This window comes from Trichomonas vaginalis, chromosome III (genome assembly GCF_026262505.1).
Source record: "Trichomonas vaginalis G3 chromosome III, whole genome shotgun sequence".
Classification (NCBI taxonomy): Eukaryota; Parabasalia; order Trichomonadida; family Trichomonadidae; genus Trichomonas; species Trichomonas vaginalis.
Genome location: NC_067205.1, coordinates 18,594,185 through 18,612,184, shown reverse-complemented (window position 1 = coordinate 18,612,184; position 18,000 = coordinate 18,594,185). Strand labels below are relative to the sequence as shown.

The window sequence follows — 18,000 nt, the reverse complement described above, 5'->3', positions numbered from 1 at the left end:
AAAATGTCACTTTTTAAACGTTAAGTTTTTAGTCTTATTTTACCCTTTGTTTGTCAAGGTAGTATTGGAGCGCAATTTCTCCAAATTCTCTGTGTCGGAGTTCTTCAGCATTTTCCAAGGTGTACCTGGAGAACTCAAAGAAGTTGTCAAGAACATACTGCCATGCTGCTCTTCTGAGTTCGTCGGTATTTTGGAAGTGTTGCACCTTCGAGTCTTCTGACATGAAAAAAATGACACTTTTTCTATTAAACCGTTTTGGCATTTCTCATGAGTGAGTATAGTTCTGCCGAACCATTGGAAGAGAAGAAGTACCCTTGCTGGCAAAAGACAAAAATAGTTGCCTTAGTTGTCATTGCAATTGTACTCGTAATTGAATTCATTGTACTTCTCTTCACGTACATAAAACTCAGCAATGGTATTTGCTTTAAGAAGCTACCATCTTACTAAGACTAAACATTATTTTTATTGAATTCAGCACAAAAATCATGAATTTCCTTAAGATAGAAAAAATAAAGTTAGTTTTATTTTTATTTATTTTTTTATTTTGTATGTAAAGACAGTAATGTCAACAACAGAGAACACAACAACAGTTATAGTCCATGAAGCTATAAATGAAGAATATGAGTGGGTTCAGTTTAACAAACAACTCCGTCTCATTCGTTCGGTCAAAGACGATATGTACCAAATGCAAAGTATTTTGACAGCATGTTTTGCTCCAGATACTAAGCTTCCTAAAGACTGGTTTAGGAACCAAAGCACTATTGAACTATTAAATGAAGCACAGCGAGACATACTTTTTTCTGAAAACAGTGAAGAACAGCGAGTAGGTAAAAAACCCCAGTCGCCAAAACTCTATGAAAATCGTGAAAAATTGCCAAACGGTTTGAGAGGATATTATGTACATAGACTTCTTGTAAATGCTGTTGCAATGTGGGCTTCGCCTCGTTATGCTTGGTATATTTACAGACTTCTTGACGAAATTCATAGACAAGAACGTGAAGAGATGGAAAACAAGCTTGAAGCAAAAGACAAAAGCATTCAGAAAAGAATACCACGTTCGGTACCAAAAGGAAAGGAAAAGAACTATAAGTATATGATTTATACTGAAGAGATGGAAAATGAAGAAGATAAAGATATGGTTATGTTGCATTTAGTCAGAAGAAACAACAAAAGCTTTTACGACCTTGCTAAGATTTACAAATCTGACAGAAATTGGTTCTATCGCGAAAACTTACCGATTTCAATGACACCGAATGAAGATGTGAAACAAATAGTTCAAGATACTTTACCTCAAACACACTATGATATTAAAGGTTGTACAATTCTTACCTTCAAAGAAGATTTGCCATTGTTAAAGGAAAAAATAACAGAGTATTTTGACAACTTCAAACAAGTAGAGTAAATTGCACTCTTTATTTTTACGCTTGACTTTTTACAATTTGAACTTTGTTTGCGTAGATATGAATTCTGAAAGAAGTATGAGGGTCTTGTATGACTTTATACTTCTCCCATAGTTCATATCTGTCAAACTTACCTGCTATGGACTCTTTCATAAGTTCCATGAAATCGTCTTCGGACAATCCGGGGAAAAGTACAATGTCAGTAAGTATTCTTTTAACATCCTTACTTAAACTCTTTGCTGTCTGTACACAAATGACAACTGAGATGTTAAAGTGTCTGAGCTTCTTAAGAATTCGACACATATCTTGTTCTCTGTTCTTTAACAAAGGATGAGAGGCGAAATCATCTAAGATAAGAAGACATCTATGAGGGTATGTCTTCCAATCGTAAGATTGCAATTTCTTCGAAATGTATTCTATCTCTTTCTGTTTGTTTCTGAAGTGTTTCTTCTCTAATATTCTCTGCATTTCCTCATTTGGGTCTTTAAACTTCGAATTGACATACTCATTTATAGCATTGTACTTCAAAACTCTTCTTTGGTACTTCTTTATCCAATCTAACAACTCAGAGTCTTTTATACATACTAACTTAGACTTCTTTATAATATCTTTGAACGAATTGACGGTTTGGTCAAATTGACCCGAAGTACTACAAATGACAACTAACTCATAGAATGGGTTCTTCTCATCTAGTTCTTGTTGTTGTGCAGCCATTTTAAGATAAGTGAAAGTCTTACCCGACCCAGGTGGTGCAATTAGACCTGTTATACCATTCTGAGCAAATAAGAACTTGTCATGTATAGGTTTTATCTGAGCATTTTCTAACTTCCTCTTGTTCTTGTTTAAAACATTCTCAAATTTTTTGTCAATGTCAGCAAACTTTTTTTCTAACATATTTTTAGAAAAATTAAAATTTTTATCTTTTAGAAAATGTCTAGCGATTTCGCTATCTATATTCGAGACAAGCTTTTCGACAGCAAAACATCTGTCGACCATAAAATCTTACATAGTGTAAACAAGAAAGGTGAATTTGTTCTAAAGTTCTGTTTCTGGGAATATGACAAGAACCATAAAACATTAAGCAGAGAAGTCTTAAAATTTGTCAATGACAGACTTGTTGACAGAGATGACGCCTCTTGGAGAGATGAAGTCCAACAAAACTTCATAGAATGCAAAGAAGACACATGCGCTGTTCTTGAAGATGAAATAGAAAACAGAATAGAAGAGCTATTAAAGGACAAAGAACTTTTACAGAAATATGGTTGCGCCAAATTTGACATAACTCCACCAGAAAAGAAGAAGAGAGAAAAGAAAGAAAAGAAAGTAGAAGAAGAGAAGAAAGAACCTGAACCAGTTCCAGAGAAAAAGAAATTTGACATGTAAAAATAAAATTTTATTTTTAGAACATTTCTGGGTCAATGTCAATGTTCTCTTCCTCTTTAGGAGCAAACACTGGCTTAGACTCTAAAATCTTTTTACCCAATTTACCTTGAACTTCAACTATCTTAGACTCATAATATTCATAGTCGTCTGCTTTCTTTGGTTCATAAGGTATAACAAGTTTGTATGCTTTGCCTTCTTTAAGGTTTGAAAACCTTCTGTCAAAACTTTCTTTGACTGCTAACAAACCTTCTATGTCTAAGTCTTCAAATTTCGCACCATTTTTAGTCACAATAGCAAACTTAACTGGTTCGATGTTCCAAACTTTGCTGAATGAAGACTTTTCAAAATGGTAGAAGTAAACATTCAAATATGTGAATGGGTCTAGTTCTTCTTTAAGTCCTGACATGTACTTGTTTACTGAGATGAATTTTGCCATCTTTTCTATCGGATAAAAAAATATTTTTTTTAAAATTTACTCAGAAAAATTTTTCTTTGTATATACACCATTCTGTACGTCTAAAAGACTTTTGACATTTGCCAAGAATGTTCGTTTAGACGCTGTCATATAACCATATTCTTGACAATATTGTTTATACGAATCGTACAATGACCTTTCATCTAAACACTCAAAGTCAGTTTCATCTATGAACAGTTCATATACACTCTTGTTTGCTTCTAACAATGTTTGTCTCTCTTCGGTATGTGGAATTTGTCTTGGATTGAACTTTGAAATATCTAATGTCATAAAGTATGAGAACAAGTGGTTGTAAAAGTCAGATGTCAAAGTTTCTGCTAAGTCGTCAAAATATTCTGTATCTTGCATATGAGAATCTGACGTTCTGACAACTACATATCTTCTGTCAGAACTTTCTAACTTCATCGGAACAGCATTGTTTGAAACCATAATGAAGTTTGCAACATTTTCACAAACTCTTTGGTCTTTATATTTTCTTTCAACAACTCCAACTTTATCTGTTATAAGACTCTTCAAAGCATCTGAGTTTAAAACTTTTGTTGTATCTATACTTTGAAGTTCATTGCAAACTATAAGTTTCATATTCTCTATTGAGGAGTTAAATTTACCGCAGATGTTTTCTAAGTTTGTCATATTCGGGTTCGAATAGCCTTCTAACAGTTTGCACAAAATATCTGTAAAGAATGTGTTCTTACCTGTTCCTTGTTTTCCAATTATAATGAGAGCAGTTTCATTTTTAGCACTTGGATGTTGTAAGATGTTTGCAAACCAACATAAGATATACTCATAAACCTTTTCGTTTCCATTGCATATAATTTCTTTGACATGGTCTAACCAAGCTTCTATAATATTTTCTTTCCATTCTACTTGTTCGTATTTATATCCAGTGAAGATAGAATAGAAGTTTGGAGAAGGTGTATAGAACTTTATACCTCGAACTGAAAAATCTTCTAACTTTGACAATAAGATATCCCAAGCATCTAACATCTTCATGCCAACTTGTACGACTTTTATTTTCTTAAGTTTCTGTCTACATTCTTGTTCTGAAACTATTGTTGCTCTTGGTTTGTTAAAGACAACATCCCATTCTTTCATGACATAACATTCTGGGGCAGAGTCGATATAAATGACTAAACTTTTCAAATTCTCGACTGCTTTGTTATAGTCTCTAAATGGACACATATTTCTGAATGCTTGGAAGTCATAAAAATCTGAAACATCTATTCTACATTTTTATAAAAATAAAAAAAATATTTTTTTATTCTTGACTTTGTTGTTGCATTTGTTGTTCTTGAGCTATTTGTTGTTGAAGTTGTTCTTGTAATACAATACTTTCACCAGTTGCATCTTCCAATTCGAAACTTTCTGCCGTCATTGACAAATACATAGGACATAAAAGTTTTACAGGAACAAAGTTTGCGTCAACTAATGTCAACGTTATACTTGCCAAAGTGTTTGAGTTCACTAAGGTTGAAAATTCTGCATTCGAATGAACAATAGGCAAACCAGCAGAGAAAGTATTGTTTATACGCATAAGTATCTTTTGGTCATAATAGTTTTCTGTCGACATTCGAATAACACTTTGAACCTAAGTTTGAAACAATATATAAGATTGGTGTGCTTAATGTCAATGGAATAGACATTCCTTGTATGACACCTTTTCCTGTTATAGGAAACTGTTGGTAGTAAAAACCAGAAATAAGTTTTGTATTATAGCTCATATCGTTTATAGTAAACTCAGTCGGACATCCAAACATAATGAAACCTGCTCTAGTTGCAGCACATGTTACACCCGTACTTAAAGTATTAAATAAGTCAACAAAAACCTGTTGTGGTATATCTGAGTAAGTATCTTCAAAGGAGTATTTTTTACCATTCACAACAATAAAGTCTTCTGGTGTCAAAAGAGCAAAACAGGCTTTAGTCGTCATTGTGTTTAAGGTTAGTTTACAATATCGTCCTTGAGGACTTTGTAAGTTTGTTGTTATAGAATTATATGACTCAGGGTTTTTAGTCGTAATAGTATAAACCATTATATCTTCTGCCATTTACTTAGCAAATAAATTTTAATGAAATGTTGTGGTCGTCAAATATTTTTATGACGTCTGGAAACTATACTTTAAGTTCAACGTTTCACCTCCTTTCATAACGTATATCTTGTCAATGACATTATATGAAACACCACAGCAACTAATGTCGGGTTCTATTTCTTTGATGTTTATATCGTCTGCCTCTGTTCAAAAGTTTCAATAGTTCTTTCAAAACTTCATGAGGTGCAATGACATATGAGTTCACTTTTACAGGGTTGTGTTCGACCAAGTTTAACATTATACTTAAAGCTTGACAAATCTTCTCCTGAGTTTGAAGTTTGTCTTTCAGTTGTTGGTAGTCATTTCGAATATCTGCAACAGAACTTAAGTCTCTGCTAACTTCAGGATATGTTGGTTCTTTTACAGGAACAATTGTTATACCATTTCGTCTTCGTATGGTTTCCCCACTTCAACATCTCTGTCTTTGACATTGACAACAACACTTTGACTGTTTGTTTGAGTTGGTGAATTTAACTTCACATCTGCCACCGCCATTAAACCTTTTGAAACACTTACGCTTCTATTTTTCGGAAATGACATTTTACTTAGAATAAAAAGATGGACGTATTCGGATATCTTATTGAATTGAAGCAGAACAAAGTTTATACTCACAAACAATACAAATACATTGACAGAATAGTTCTTTACACAAACAATGGAAAATGTTATAGAATAGCAGTCTTTGCTGAACCTAAATATTTTCATAAAGCAAAGAAAGTTGGTATAACTGAAATGGTGAAAGTTCTTGACGTTGACAAAAATATAACAACAAAACTTACAGATATTTCTAAAGGTAAGTTTATCTTACAATATTATGTCAAAACTGGCGTACTGTCAATATTTGACGGAGAGAAGTCAGTTCAAGAACAACTTACTGACCTGCTGCCAAAATCTGCTCGATGGAAGCTGTCGTTATGCCAATCTGAGGAGCCCCAGCAGGTTTCATCGAACGAATCTTCAAAGAGCATCTTCCGTGAAAAGTGCTATTGGTTTTGTAAACTTCTTTGCTCTCAGTTCATCTGGACCGTCTCTGTCACCAGTATATTGTATTTGTACAGTACCAACAGTTGAAATACCACCCATAAAGTCTTCTGAGTCAGCAAATGGAATGCCAAGCCAAAAGTTTGAACGGTCTCCATTTGTATATTGAGTTTTTTGACCTCCTGTATGAGTCCATACTTTCACATTATGGCATAATAGAACTTTGCATTCAGGGTTAATGGTCGTTGTGAAGTTGTTGTTAAAGTTCATAGCATCTAATGTCAAGTTGTATGACCTCATATCCTCAACTGTAGAATATTCTTCTCTTGGATAATATTTGCCATCTATGTTTATATGATATTTAATACCGGGGTTGTAGAAACAAGAATAGTCATTTATAGTTCGTCTGAACAGTACAAACATAGTATCTGCATGTTTCATTGCAGTTGTTAAGGCAATATCTGTTCTTGCACCTGGGTCAGCACTTTGGTTTCCAACTTCACCTGCAAAGTCTTTGACAGATATTTGGTTGTATAGGGAACATAAGTGGAACTGCAATATTATTTGGCAGCTAAAGCATTTGAAATATCTGGGTCCAACATATAACGGCAAGTCTGCTTTCTATTCTCTTGCATTCAAATTTTTCGCATGTAAACTTAACTGGGTCCCAAGCAGTTCCAGCAGCATTGAAATAATAGTTTACTTCATTGTTGAAGTTTGAGAAACCAAAGTCTAAGTCAACTTTGTCTTTGCAAAAGTCACAGAACTTGGCTCCACCAGTTCCAGCTATAGTAATGCTGAATGGGTCTTGTGTTGGTGCAATGACTAAGTATATTTTTGCTTGGAGTAAAAGTTCAGATAGAAATTTTTCCTGCCCAGTTGGCAAGTATCTTAAAACCTGAAGATGAGGAAAGATGACAAAGGAACTCTAAGTTTCAGTTTTACTTTAGTGGCAGCAGTTCCATCTGAACCAGAAAGGTTAACATAAACTCCTGGAACGTTAGGGTCAAGTCTTTTTTTCTCAATAGTTGCATACTGGTCTGTTTGTTCTCTAGCTTGTGGTTGTACTGAGTTTCTCAAAGCGAACCATTCATAGTTTGCCCATGTTACTGTTTGAACTAAGTCAGAGTTAGAATATATCTTATATCCCATGAAAACTTCTGGAGCATATTGGTATCCGACATAGAAAATTCCATTGCAACCTTTCTTGTCAGACAACTTGGCAGAAGGTTTTATTTCAATGTCTTGTTCCACGTATAAGAATGAGTTGTCAATAGAAATAATATGAAACCTGTCGCAAGCAATATCTACTGTTGTTGAAGAACCTTCTCCAAACTCACCTACGTTTCCATAAGAAACAGCAGTTGTATATTCGTAAGTTCCAGGAACTATTTCTGACCTTCTAATGGCATTGTCGCATTCGTTATACCATTCGGAAACATTTCCGTTCATGGCATCCAAAACTGTTGGCGTTATATTCTGAGCGGCGTACATTTCATATGGGTAAAAATATAGAATAGTTGGATTTATTGTCATAATAGACCAAGCTTTACTTTCTTCCTGACTGAGTTTTTAACTCTTCTTTTTCCTTCATTGCCACTACTTTCACTAGATGAAGTTACTTCTTCACTACTTTCACTTTGTTCTACTCTTCTTCTTTGGTGTCGCTTTTGGTAACTTGCCCTCTGCTTCAAGTTGTTGCATCTTTGCCTCATGTTCACCTAGTATGTTGTAAATTTCCCATGTCCTTTTTGCCTTTGGGCTCTGGTCGCCCATCTCAGGTAACCTATATCCTAGAAAGATTTTGTCATAGTTTGTATTTGAGTCTTCGCGTATTGTTTGCATGACTCTTTCCTGAGTTTCCGGTTCAAGCTCTTCAAACAGAGCTTGTCCATATGGAATAAGCTCGTTTCCAAATATATGTTTTTGTAGCCATTCTGGTTTTCTTTCCATGTTACCAATAATATCTTTTGTGAATGGGAAAGCTTTTACCCAATGTTTCAGTCTTGCGTCATTTATTTCTGTAGTTGGTTTTATTTTGTCAAGGAACATGTTTTTCAATACTAACATTTCATTTGGTACTGTCCATTTGAGTTTTCTTAAATATTCATCCCTTCTCAGTTCATTGTCTGCAAAGTAAGTTTTTATGACATTTTGCAAACTTTCGTTTGCAAGGTCATGTACAATAGGTTCTCTTCCTTCTCTCTCCCTAACTTTCTTTCTAAACTCTTCACCAAATATACCATCTCTATGGTTCTGTGTAGTTCTTTGAGATAAATGTTCTAGAACGTCAGGTGTTATATTTCCATCAGCCATGTTCATTTCATACTGGTCCAAAATATCTGCATGTTTCATATCTTTCAATGGCATTAAAGCCGCGCTGAAAATACCAGCTATATCTGGTTCACCATTCACTTCCATTGCGTCTACAACTTCTTGGAATTGTGGTTGTAAGTTTATGAACCACCTATCCGGATTAGCTTTATGACCCCATCTCATTGTAGTTCCATAGTCTGCAGAAACAAAAGTAGGTTTGTTTCCATATTGGTTAGGTTCTGAATGAACTTTAAACAATGTTTCATTTCTATATGTTTTGTTGAAATTTAACCTTTTATTTTCACCGAGTTCAGCCAAAGATTGAACGTTATATGGTCGTAAGTAAAAAGGATTATTGTATTTGCGTACATTTTCTTTCAGTACTTCCATTCTATGCTGAATATTTTCATCTGATGTTGGAGTCTTTTGTATGTCGGCGAACATTTTTCGATATTCTTCTACTATGTCAGCCGAATTTTTCTTAGACTCTTGGAAAGATTCCATATTCTCCGCATACACTTGTTGAGGGTCAAGATTTTTCGGCTGTTCCAAATCTTCATCTAGTTCTGTGAAGTTAGTTTCCAAAGGAGGGACTTGTTCGTTTCCTTCAGGCTCTTCTAGCTGTTGTTGCTGAACTATTTCTTCCATGTCTGGTTGTATCTGAACTTCTTCCTGTGGAGTTTCTTGTACCTCATCTGCTGGCATTTCATATATTCCGAGACCGTTTTTAAAAGTTCCCTATCTAAGTCATCCGCTCATAACCTTTCTTCTTTCGTTCCGTCTCTATTTTTTACGCGTTTCATGAAGAGAGTTGAATTATCATTTAGCTCTGACACCAAATATCTCGGAGTAAATTCATCATGTCATTTGGATGATATGCTATTAAATCATATCCCTTAGCGAGCTTGTATTTTCCAGGTTTGAAATTATATCCCATTTGGTGCTGAACCATAAAGCTAAATAGGTTCGGGTCAGTATTTCCTTCCTTGAACTTTCTAATAGCTTCTTTATATCTGTCACTAAAGTCAAGAGTATCTGGGTAACCAATCTTCCTTAAGCATTTTTAAGAATTCTTGGTTTCCTTGTTCTCTACTTCTTTTATGTCCTTGCTCTGTTTGTGGTTGTTGTTGTGCAGTGTTTTGAACTGTTGGTTGTGGTGCAGTGTTTTGAACTGTTGGTTGTGGTGCAGTGTTTTGAACTGTTGGTTGTGGTGCAGTGTTTTGAACTGTTGTGTTGGTGCTGATTTTGAACTGTTGGTTGTTGTGTTGGTTTTGGTGCATGCCTGTGTCTGTGTCCATGTGACGATGTAAATGTTTTAGGTAGTCCTGGTGCAGGTGCTTCTCTTGGAGGGTTTGGTGGTATATAAGTTCCACTAGCTAGTATATAAGTTCCACCAGCTGGTATATAAGTTCCACCAGCTGGCACATATGTTCCATCTGCAGCATAATGTCCTACCTGACTTTTCGTTTTTAAGAAAGCATTTACTAGGTCTGTTTTGGTCTGTTGTAACTCTTTTTCTTGACTTTCCACAACAGTTGCTCTAACGGCGTCATAGGCACTTTGAACTGCCTGTCTCGTTGCTGCATCTGTTATTTTCGTCATATTTTGTGCTACTTCTCTTAACTCTTTGTCGAAACCTTCAGACTTCAGTTTCTTTCCAGATGAGAAGTCGTTCACTAGTTTCACCTTACTATGAAGAGCTTCGAAGGCTTCTTAAAGTCAGCATTCATTAAAGCTTCATTTGAACTGTCTTCATCCGCTTGTATTTTTGTCCTTATTGACCCTATAAGTTGGGCTGCTTTAGCGTTGGCTTGGGCATCTAACCAGTCATTATTAGCTTTTATATATTCTGCGCTTTTCATTGCCTTTTGCATGGCTGCGTCGTTATTTTTACTTTCTTGTGCTAAGTTTTCATACTGTACGGTTTGGTTTTGCAACTGTAAAAGTTTTTCTGCCTTTACATTTGCTTCAACTTCTTTTTTATACTCATCGCTATCCATATATGTCTTCAGGGCTTTTTGTTTTATTTCTTCATCTTTCAGTACTTTATATTGAGTAGTATGGTTTTTCAAATTTATAACATCTTGTTCCATTTTTGCTACTTCTGCTGCTTTTTTCTGACACTTTTTTCGCATATTCCTCTGTACTTAGTTCTTTCAGTTGTTCTTCTTTCTTCTTTTTCTCTACGTTTAACTCATTGAGTTTCTTTGTGTGTCTGTCATATTCTAGTTTCTTTTCGTTTTCACTTATTTGTTTCTGTATGTCTATGTTTGACTTTTTGACATCTGTTATTTGATTTTTGAGTGAACTCAAATTCATTTGACTTTGAGGGTTATAAGCTGTTCCGTCTGCAGCTCCACCATAGCCTGCCATTTTCGCTAAAAGTGCCGCTCTTAAACCTCCACTCTGTGCACCTATAACTCGGTTTAAAAGCATAGGGTTGCTTGACATTTGTTGCAACATAGTGGGGTCATTCATCATTTGTTGTTGCAACTGTTGTTGTGGTGTCAGTTTTACTATTGGATGTTTCAATGCTCTCTTCCTCTTACGTATATTCTTACGTAGCTTACGTGGCATTTTAAGTGAAGTTAAAAAGCGGTTTTTGACAGATGTTTATATGACACTTTTTGTTCAGCTCAAAAAACTACTCGGTCAAAGTGTTGTCAGTTTTGTAAAATAACCGTCCTATCTCATTCTATAAGGGGGAAAAGGCTTCTCAAAGTATACTTCCTTGGAACGCCTGTAACTTTTCCTGTAGCGACGATAGACCCTTACTTGTCCGGACAAAGTTATACTATTTTGAGTGCTCTACAAAAAAGTCAACGGCGACGACTCTCAAAAACCGTTGTGTAAAAAGTTTTACCGTTGGACAAAAAAGTATATATAGAAAACAAAAAACGTTTATAGTTCATTCAATATTTGAGATGGAACGGTTTGCCAACGGTAACTATTAAATAAAATAAAAAAATAGAAGGGGTCTCCGTTGACGAAAACGGTTTATTTTAAACTTTTCTATGAGTTGTCCGAAAAAAACAGTTCATTTTTCATAATGGAAGGAAGAAAAAGTGTCGCAAACAATTCGTCGACTACCTCTGCAGTTAAAGTTCCTACAACTTATGTCTCACCATTCTCAAAACCCTTACGACCTCCTATAATACCAAAGCAACTTCCTCATACAATTCAAGACAAATTGTTGGACAATATGCATTTGCACAAAGAAACAGCTCAGCCAACAGGTCAGGCAACAACAACTATCGGAACAGAAGCATTTTCAGAAGAAGTTCATACCAATCAGACTCCAATCGAACATACAGAAACACAACCACCCGAAAATACAGAAACACATTCTGCAATGACCACTAGGTCGCAAACACGATATCTCGCCTTTAGCAAACAATTTAAGTCTCAAATTCAAGACACACAAGATAGCGACACTCCTCTTTCAGAGAAAGTTCGTAGAAAATACGCAAAGAAAAGGTTAGAATTGTTAGATAAGTTAAATGAACAGTGGGGTTCAGAAGACAATCGAGATTATAACGAGATGTTTCAAGCTGTCATGGATGCCATTCAGCCTCTTGAAAACGAAATAAAAGACCCTGGCGTACTTGTTGACATGTTTGCTTCATATTTACCCGTTACTGCCAATCTCATAGCGTTGCAAGCTATTGACCAGTTCATTCACTTGTTTCCAAAGAACTTGCAGAAGCATTTACAAGAAGTTAAAATTGCTGAATTTGTCCGTATATATCCAAATTCATACAATTATTTGGAAGAATTGAATGAACATGGTGAAAGGTCCTTTTACGTATACTTTTTTACTAAACCAGGACAGTCAAAACGGTTATATTGTATACAACCTTTACCAGAATTTCAAGACAATTTCCACGTTATAACAACTGTTGCTTTAGATATTCCTGCCAGAGTTCCATATGGAGGAACAGTAACTATCTCAAGCTTTCCCAAGGGCTTTAAAGGAAAGCCTCTCACAATTGCAAAATTCACACACAGCAGTTGCCAATTTGTTCAAGATGTCGAGTTCCATTTCCTCAACAATACGACTTTCATCATAGAGACTCCTCAAGAAGGTATATACAAAGTTTTCATCGCAGGATTTGTTGCTCCCAATGGCGAAGAAGAAGTCGAAGAAATCCTCACCTCAGAGAGCGAAGAAGAAGAAGTCGAAGAAATCCTCACCTCAGAGAGTGAAGAAGAAAATTTCCAAGACATTCAAGATTCAGAATATACCGAATAAAAAAAACAATTTAAGACTAAAAATTTAATTTTATTATAATATTTTTATTTTTTTCATCTGATCTTTGTATCATTCCTCCTCTAGTTTCTTAGGGGCTAGAGGGCACGAAGTGCCTGGAAGCCCCACTACCTTTTTTTTTTTTAAATAAATGCACAGGTGTTGATAAAGTTTTTGATTTATTAGATAAAATATCGGGGTTGTGCCATGTGAGGTGAAAATCTTCGAAGGTATGCTGGAAGATACTCACTTGGTAGGCAAGGAAATATAAGGAAGATCTGGCGTTTGGAGTAATTATTGGAGCCTTGATTTGGATTTCGTCCAAATTTATGCCTTTGACAAGACATATACGCGTAATATCGACTAGTAATTGCATCGATGATCGGGTTTGAGCTATATCGTTGAGGTAAGAGATATCTGCGATTTCTGGACAAGCGTGAATGCAAGCGTACCTTACTTTGGCAACTGCAGATGCATCTGTAGGAGTATTCTTGATATCAAATACCGATGCGGAGCCATCTCTGCCGTTCGTGTGGTAAAAGTTAATAAATGCGACGGAGAAACATAATGAAAGGAAGTAAAGAAGGAATCCAACTGGTATAAGAACGAATGATCCCCTTCCGAAGAATAAAGAGACAATCGAGAAAATTCCGTAAAGAATATAGTCGATTTTCAGCTTAATATGAAGAATTTCTCCGAAATTCGATGTATATGTCTGGGCTCCTGAGTAGTAGAGCTTGTAGCAGCCGTAAAAGAACATCATAACCAAAACTACAATCGCGTATTTTCCAAATTGAGTGGATAAAAATGGATGGCAAGCAGCTATCAAGAAAGTAATGATGACATCGATGAAATCATACGGTTGAGTGAACGTTCCAAAGTATCCTTTTTTGATGGGAAGTTGATAACAAGTGGTTGAACGCCAAATTACGGTACCAAAGATGTAGAAAACGAATACTATGCCATTGAAGATCCAAGCAAGAGGCTCTGCCTTAGAAAAAGACTCGTCTGCGATGGTTGTTAATGCGATAGCTCCAAAAAGATAGCCTTGTATTGGCGTTAAGAGCAATGGAACGTATTCTAAAACAGCGTATGCGACAGTGGCAAGACTGGTCTTCATTTTAGACTCTGAAGCAAAATTTAGATAAATATACGTCGGAATGCATAAAAGAAGCATCGATATTAAACTTATTATAACAGTTGTGTATCTGATGATGATTTTCTGTGAATAGTGCGCTATATCGTTTTCAGGTAAGAACGCAGGTGGAATTAGATGTTTAAAGAAATGAGCGGGATAGCAAGTGGTTACCGTGAAAATATCCATGAAAAAGAAGATAATGAAGTTAAAGAAGAAGTCTAATTTCTCACTAACGCGGTTTCTTGTGATTAATTCGTTGCAAAAAATGAAAGATTTTTGATAAAAATCGTATTTTGTGGTTTGACTGATTCCAGAGAGTACATATTCATAGAATGATTTAAGTGTTTCTCTATCATGATGAGGGGAGTTTCCCCCATGTTACAAACATGTCACTTTTTATTGTAAAGCAATCTTATCGTAAATAGCGGTGTGAAGCACCGATCATTAACATGTCTTACAATGATTTTGGAATTAAGTGAGTGCATTAAAACATATTGATGATGAAAAGTTTATAAGTACAGGAAAATCAATAAAATATTGCATATGGAAGGAAATATTTAGAAACAAATAACATATTATCTTGCAAGCAGTTCAAATTCCATTTGCAATTTGATATATAATCAAATCAATCGGAAATTTTCAGTTCATTTTTCTAAATCATTTGAGTCGGCAACATTCGCATCGAAAGGTAAAAGTGCAAGCTTTTCCCATTCTGCACATATAGGTGCAGGGTTCCAGTGATAGACCCTGCACCTATGTGTACAGAATGGAAAAACTATCTACTTTGAATATTCTGCATCGGAATCTCTTGGTCAATATACAATTAAATACAATGATCACATCGATATTTGGAGATACAAGATAAGTATCTCCAAATGCCGATGTGATCATATATGATTGTCGATAAAAATTTGAAATCTCAAATAAGATGCAGATTAAAAAATGGATATGTGACCAAAATGAGTTTACAAACACAATATAGAGTATATATATAGATACCTCATTGTATTCAAAATGAAATAAAACAAAATTTTTGAAATTCATATCTTATATAAAACACATTATTCCTCAATACTATATAAGTAAATATGGCTTGATTAGTATAGATATATGCACATATATTTGGCCCCCAATATAAATTCTATGTTTTCGGGAAAGCAAAAGGTCCAATCGGTGTATGATAAATTTCACCTCACATGGCACCGCCCCTAAAATATCAAAAGAAACCATTGGAACCTATAAAATTTTGTGTGATTTTGGTTTCATTATTGAAGATACCAATAATGTTTCATATGAAAGAACAGCACCGAAGGAAGACGAAGTTGAAAGGTCTATACCATTCGTTATTAAGAATATAAAAGATATGAAAACGTATAAGCATTATATTTATTCATTTATTTCAGAAAAAATGGAAGCAACCCATAAAACATCTTCTCATCATTTTATAGCTATTCATACATTCCTTTTCAAAGTTGTGAAATTAAATAAGACAGGAATTAGATTTAATGTGTCAGGATATGCATTCTTGAGTAAATTAAAATGTATCCGTCACGTTGCAGATGATAAAAATTTATGTGTCCTTAATTCATTTTACGGACTTTAAAAATAAACTTTATTTTTATTTATTTTTTAATTTTTTATTCTTACATAAATGAACAAAAACGGAACAGCTAAAATGAATGATAATCAAATAAGAGCAGAAGGTAGAAGGTTATTTAAACGCTTCTATAACATTCCTGATGGTGTTAATCCTAAAACTCGTAGAAGCTATTTAAATGAAGCAATAGATGCCTATGAAGGATTTGACATTTCATCAGAAAGTGAGAGATTAGCGAGAATGTTAAACGTTAATATTGATTTCTATTATTGTGATCCTCAACCAGAAGACGTAGACATTAACAAGGTAGACTTTCCATTAGTGGAATCAATAATGATAGATCCAGAATTTGAAACAGTAAATATTTTATTAACACAGAGTCCATGTGGAAAACTTCACGCTGACAGAATAACAGACGTTGAAGCACTCACCGGCTATAAAGTTTGTCCATATTGTAAAGAAGAAGTTTATTCTATCCGCGATGATCCAGAAAGGAAAAACCAAAGAAGATTTTTAAAGCATTGTGAGAAATGTAAAGAAAATAATGGGAGATTAATTCAAGACGTTCAGTTGCAAAAGACACAGCAACCATATGCACCACATATTACGAAACAGAAGATATATCAGTGGTTATTAGCTCACAATTTGCAGAAATATTATAAACCGACAAGATATTATATTACTTTTGACTTTGAAACATTAGAGACTAAAGAAGAATTACAACTTTCTGAGTGTGCAACTTTGAATGCTTACTTAAAACCATTCATGGTATCATCAACGGTTAAATTAAATGATAAAACGTATACGAGGAATTTTTGTTTAACTTCAAGTGATTCTTTTATTTCTGACTGGATTGAATTTTTATTTTCAACCTGTTCATTAGTTGTTGAATCAAATATGAAACAATACGATGAATTATTGAAGCCGCAAACGGCGGGGACTTTGTCCCATACATTAAATGAAAAACAGAAGGAAGCATTTAAAGAACTTCTAGATGAGGAATTCAATAAAGTGAATATCATAGGTTTTAATTCGGGAAAGTTTGATTTAAATTTAATTCTTCGTGATTTAAACACTGCAAAATGGAAAATAAAATCAATGCTGGGTTCATCTTCACAATTTAAGCAAGTCATAGTAAAGAAAGTAAACTGTCCATATGAATTAAGATTTATTGACATCAGAAATTATATAGCGGGTGGAACATTAGACCAATTCACTCAAAATTTCGGAAACAATAAAATACGTGTTAAATCCTTTTTCCCTTATCAATTCATCACATGGAAGAATTACGAAGAAGAATTATATAAAGTGGAACCATTCACTCAAGATTCATTTTATTCAGCATTAACCCAAGAAACTATATCAGATAGTGATTATCAAATATATCTCAATGATGCTAAAAACTTTAAGAATAGATTAGAATATTTTATTCATTATTGCAATAAAGATGTTGAAATTATGATTGACCCAATCGATAAAATTATTGAAGAAACATTTGTTTATAAAATTGATATGCTTCATAATCTTTCTTTATCATCGAATGCTTCAATGATTCGTTACGCTTTAGCATATAAAGACTTTAATCCTAATGAAAAATATCCTGAGGAAGAGATAGAATCAAGTTTTGAATTAACGAAAAAGTATTGGAAATATAAAATTGAATCATATAAGAAACAAGATGAAAAAGCAGAAAGGGATATTAAAAATAATGTTTCAATGGATGATTTTCAATACTATCACGATTTAATCCTTTCATCTAAATGCAAAATGTGTGGTAAAGCGTTTACATATGCAAATAAACCAACATTGGATAGAATCGATAATGAAAAACCACATACCAAAGAAAATTGTCAGTTAATGTGTTGTTATTGCAATGTCGTGAAATCAAATAAAGATGAAGATGTTCAACGTTTAAGAATCAATTTAAGAAATTATGCATTAAAAAATAATTTACCAATGACTTTAGATTCAGTTGAAGCTTATCACATTCTCCGTAATGGATTTACTGGTGGTCTATCAAATGTTCAACATAGAGTAAATCTTAAAGGAATCACGCACATTAATAAACTTTCATATAGTCCAGAAACTAAAACTGTATCAAATGAGGACACCACCAACATTATGACTCATTTCGTTGGTGTTGACTTTAATTCATTATATCCTTCATCATTTTCATCTAATCCTCATGATTTCATTCAATATACTGACCATAAAATGTATATGCCGGGAAGATTGAATGGTGTTATCATTTGTGATACAGCAACAAAGAAAGCAAAAGCACTGGGAATAATTAAGAAGAAAAATACTTTATTCGTGGCTGAAGTAAAGGGTCACATTGATGAAAAATACATTAATGATTACATAAACTTTT

General features: G+C 34.3%; 7 protein-coding genes and 3 pseudogenes across 10 annotated transcripts, besides 1 other annotated feature; 4 read left to right on the top strand and 6 right to left on the bottom strand.

The window, feature by feature from the left end:
• Positions 1–8,885: part of a mobile genetic element that runs on past the window's edge.
• Positions 908–1,402, top strand: TVAGG3_0726060 (KilA, N-terminal/APSES-type HTH, DNA-binding family; the record flags this gene model as incomplete). The annotated part of the gene is made up of 1 exon (XM_051244326.1): positions 908–1,402. A coding segment is annotated over one exon (495 nt), but the record flags the coding sequence as incomplete, so codon positions are not given.
• Positions 1,419–2,294, bottom strand: TVAGG3_0726050 (protein of unknown function, DUF4106 family; the record flags this gene model as incomplete). Its single annotated transcript, XM_051244325.1, has 1 exon — positions 1,419–2,294. The coding sequence occupies one exon, from the start codon at positions 2,292–2,294 to the stop codon at positions 1,419–1,421; it is 876 nt and encodes a 291-aa protein (XP_051090912.1).
• Positions 2,331–2,783, top strand: TVAGG3_0726040 (uncharacterized protein; the record flags this gene model as incomplete). The annotated part of the gene is made up of 1 exon (XM_051244324.1): positions 2,331–2,783. One exon carries the CDS (start codon positions 2,331–2,333, stop codon positions 2,781–2,783), a length of 453 nt encoding a protein of 150 aa, XP_051090911.1.
• TVAGG3_0726030 (protein of unknown function, DUF4108 family) lies at positions 2,800–3,219 on the bottom strand (the record flags this gene model as incomplete). The annotated part of the gene is made up of 1 exon (XM_051244323.1): positions 2,800–3,219. The coding sequence occupies one exon, from the start codon at positions 3,217–3,219 to the stop codon at positions 2,800–2,802; it is 420 nt and encodes a 139-aa protein (XP_051090910.1).
• TVAGG3_0726020 lies at positions 3,447–4,489 on the bottom strand (annotated as a pseudogene). Its single transcript has one exon. A coding segment is annotated over exon 1 (1,043 nt).
• Positions 5,311–5,843, bottom strand: TVAGG3_0726010 (annotated as a pseudogene). The gene has a single exon. A coding segment is annotated over exon 1 (533 nt).
• A 752-nt stretch (positions 8,886–9,637) lies between the features above and the next one.
• TVAGG3_0725990 lies at positions 9,638–11,222 on the bottom strand (annotated as a pseudogene). The gene has a single exon. A coding segment is annotated over exon 1 (1,585 nt).
• Positions 11,223–11,847: 625 nt separating this feature from the next.
• On the top strand, positions 11,848–12,897 carry TVAGG3_0725980 (attachment subunit-related family; the record flags this gene model as incomplete). The annotated part of the gene is made up of 1 exon (XM_051244322.1): positions 11,848–12,897. One exon carries the CDS (start codon positions 11,848–11,850, stop codon positions 12,895–12,897), a length of 1,050 nt encoding a protein of 349 aa, XP_051090909.1.
• A 10-nt stretch (positions 12,898–12,907) lies between these two features.
• On the bottom strand, positions 12,908–14,405 carry TVAGG3_0725970 (uncharacterized protein; the record flags this gene model as incomplete). The annotated part of the gene is made up of 1 exon (XM_001293972.1): positions 13,767–14,218. A coding segment is annotated over one exon (452 nt), but the record flags the coding sequence as incomplete, so codon positions are not given.
• A 1,557-nt stretch (positions 14,406–15,962) lies between these two features.
• TVAGG3_0725960 (DNA/RNA polymerase superfamily) lies at positions 15,963–17,389 on the top strand (the record flags this gene model as incomplete). Its single annotated transcript, XM_051244321.1, has 1 exon — positions 15,963–17,389. A coding segment is annotated over one exon (1,427 nt), but the record flags the coding sequence as incomplete, so codon positions are not given.
• Positions 17,390–18,000: the final 611 nt, after the last annotated feature.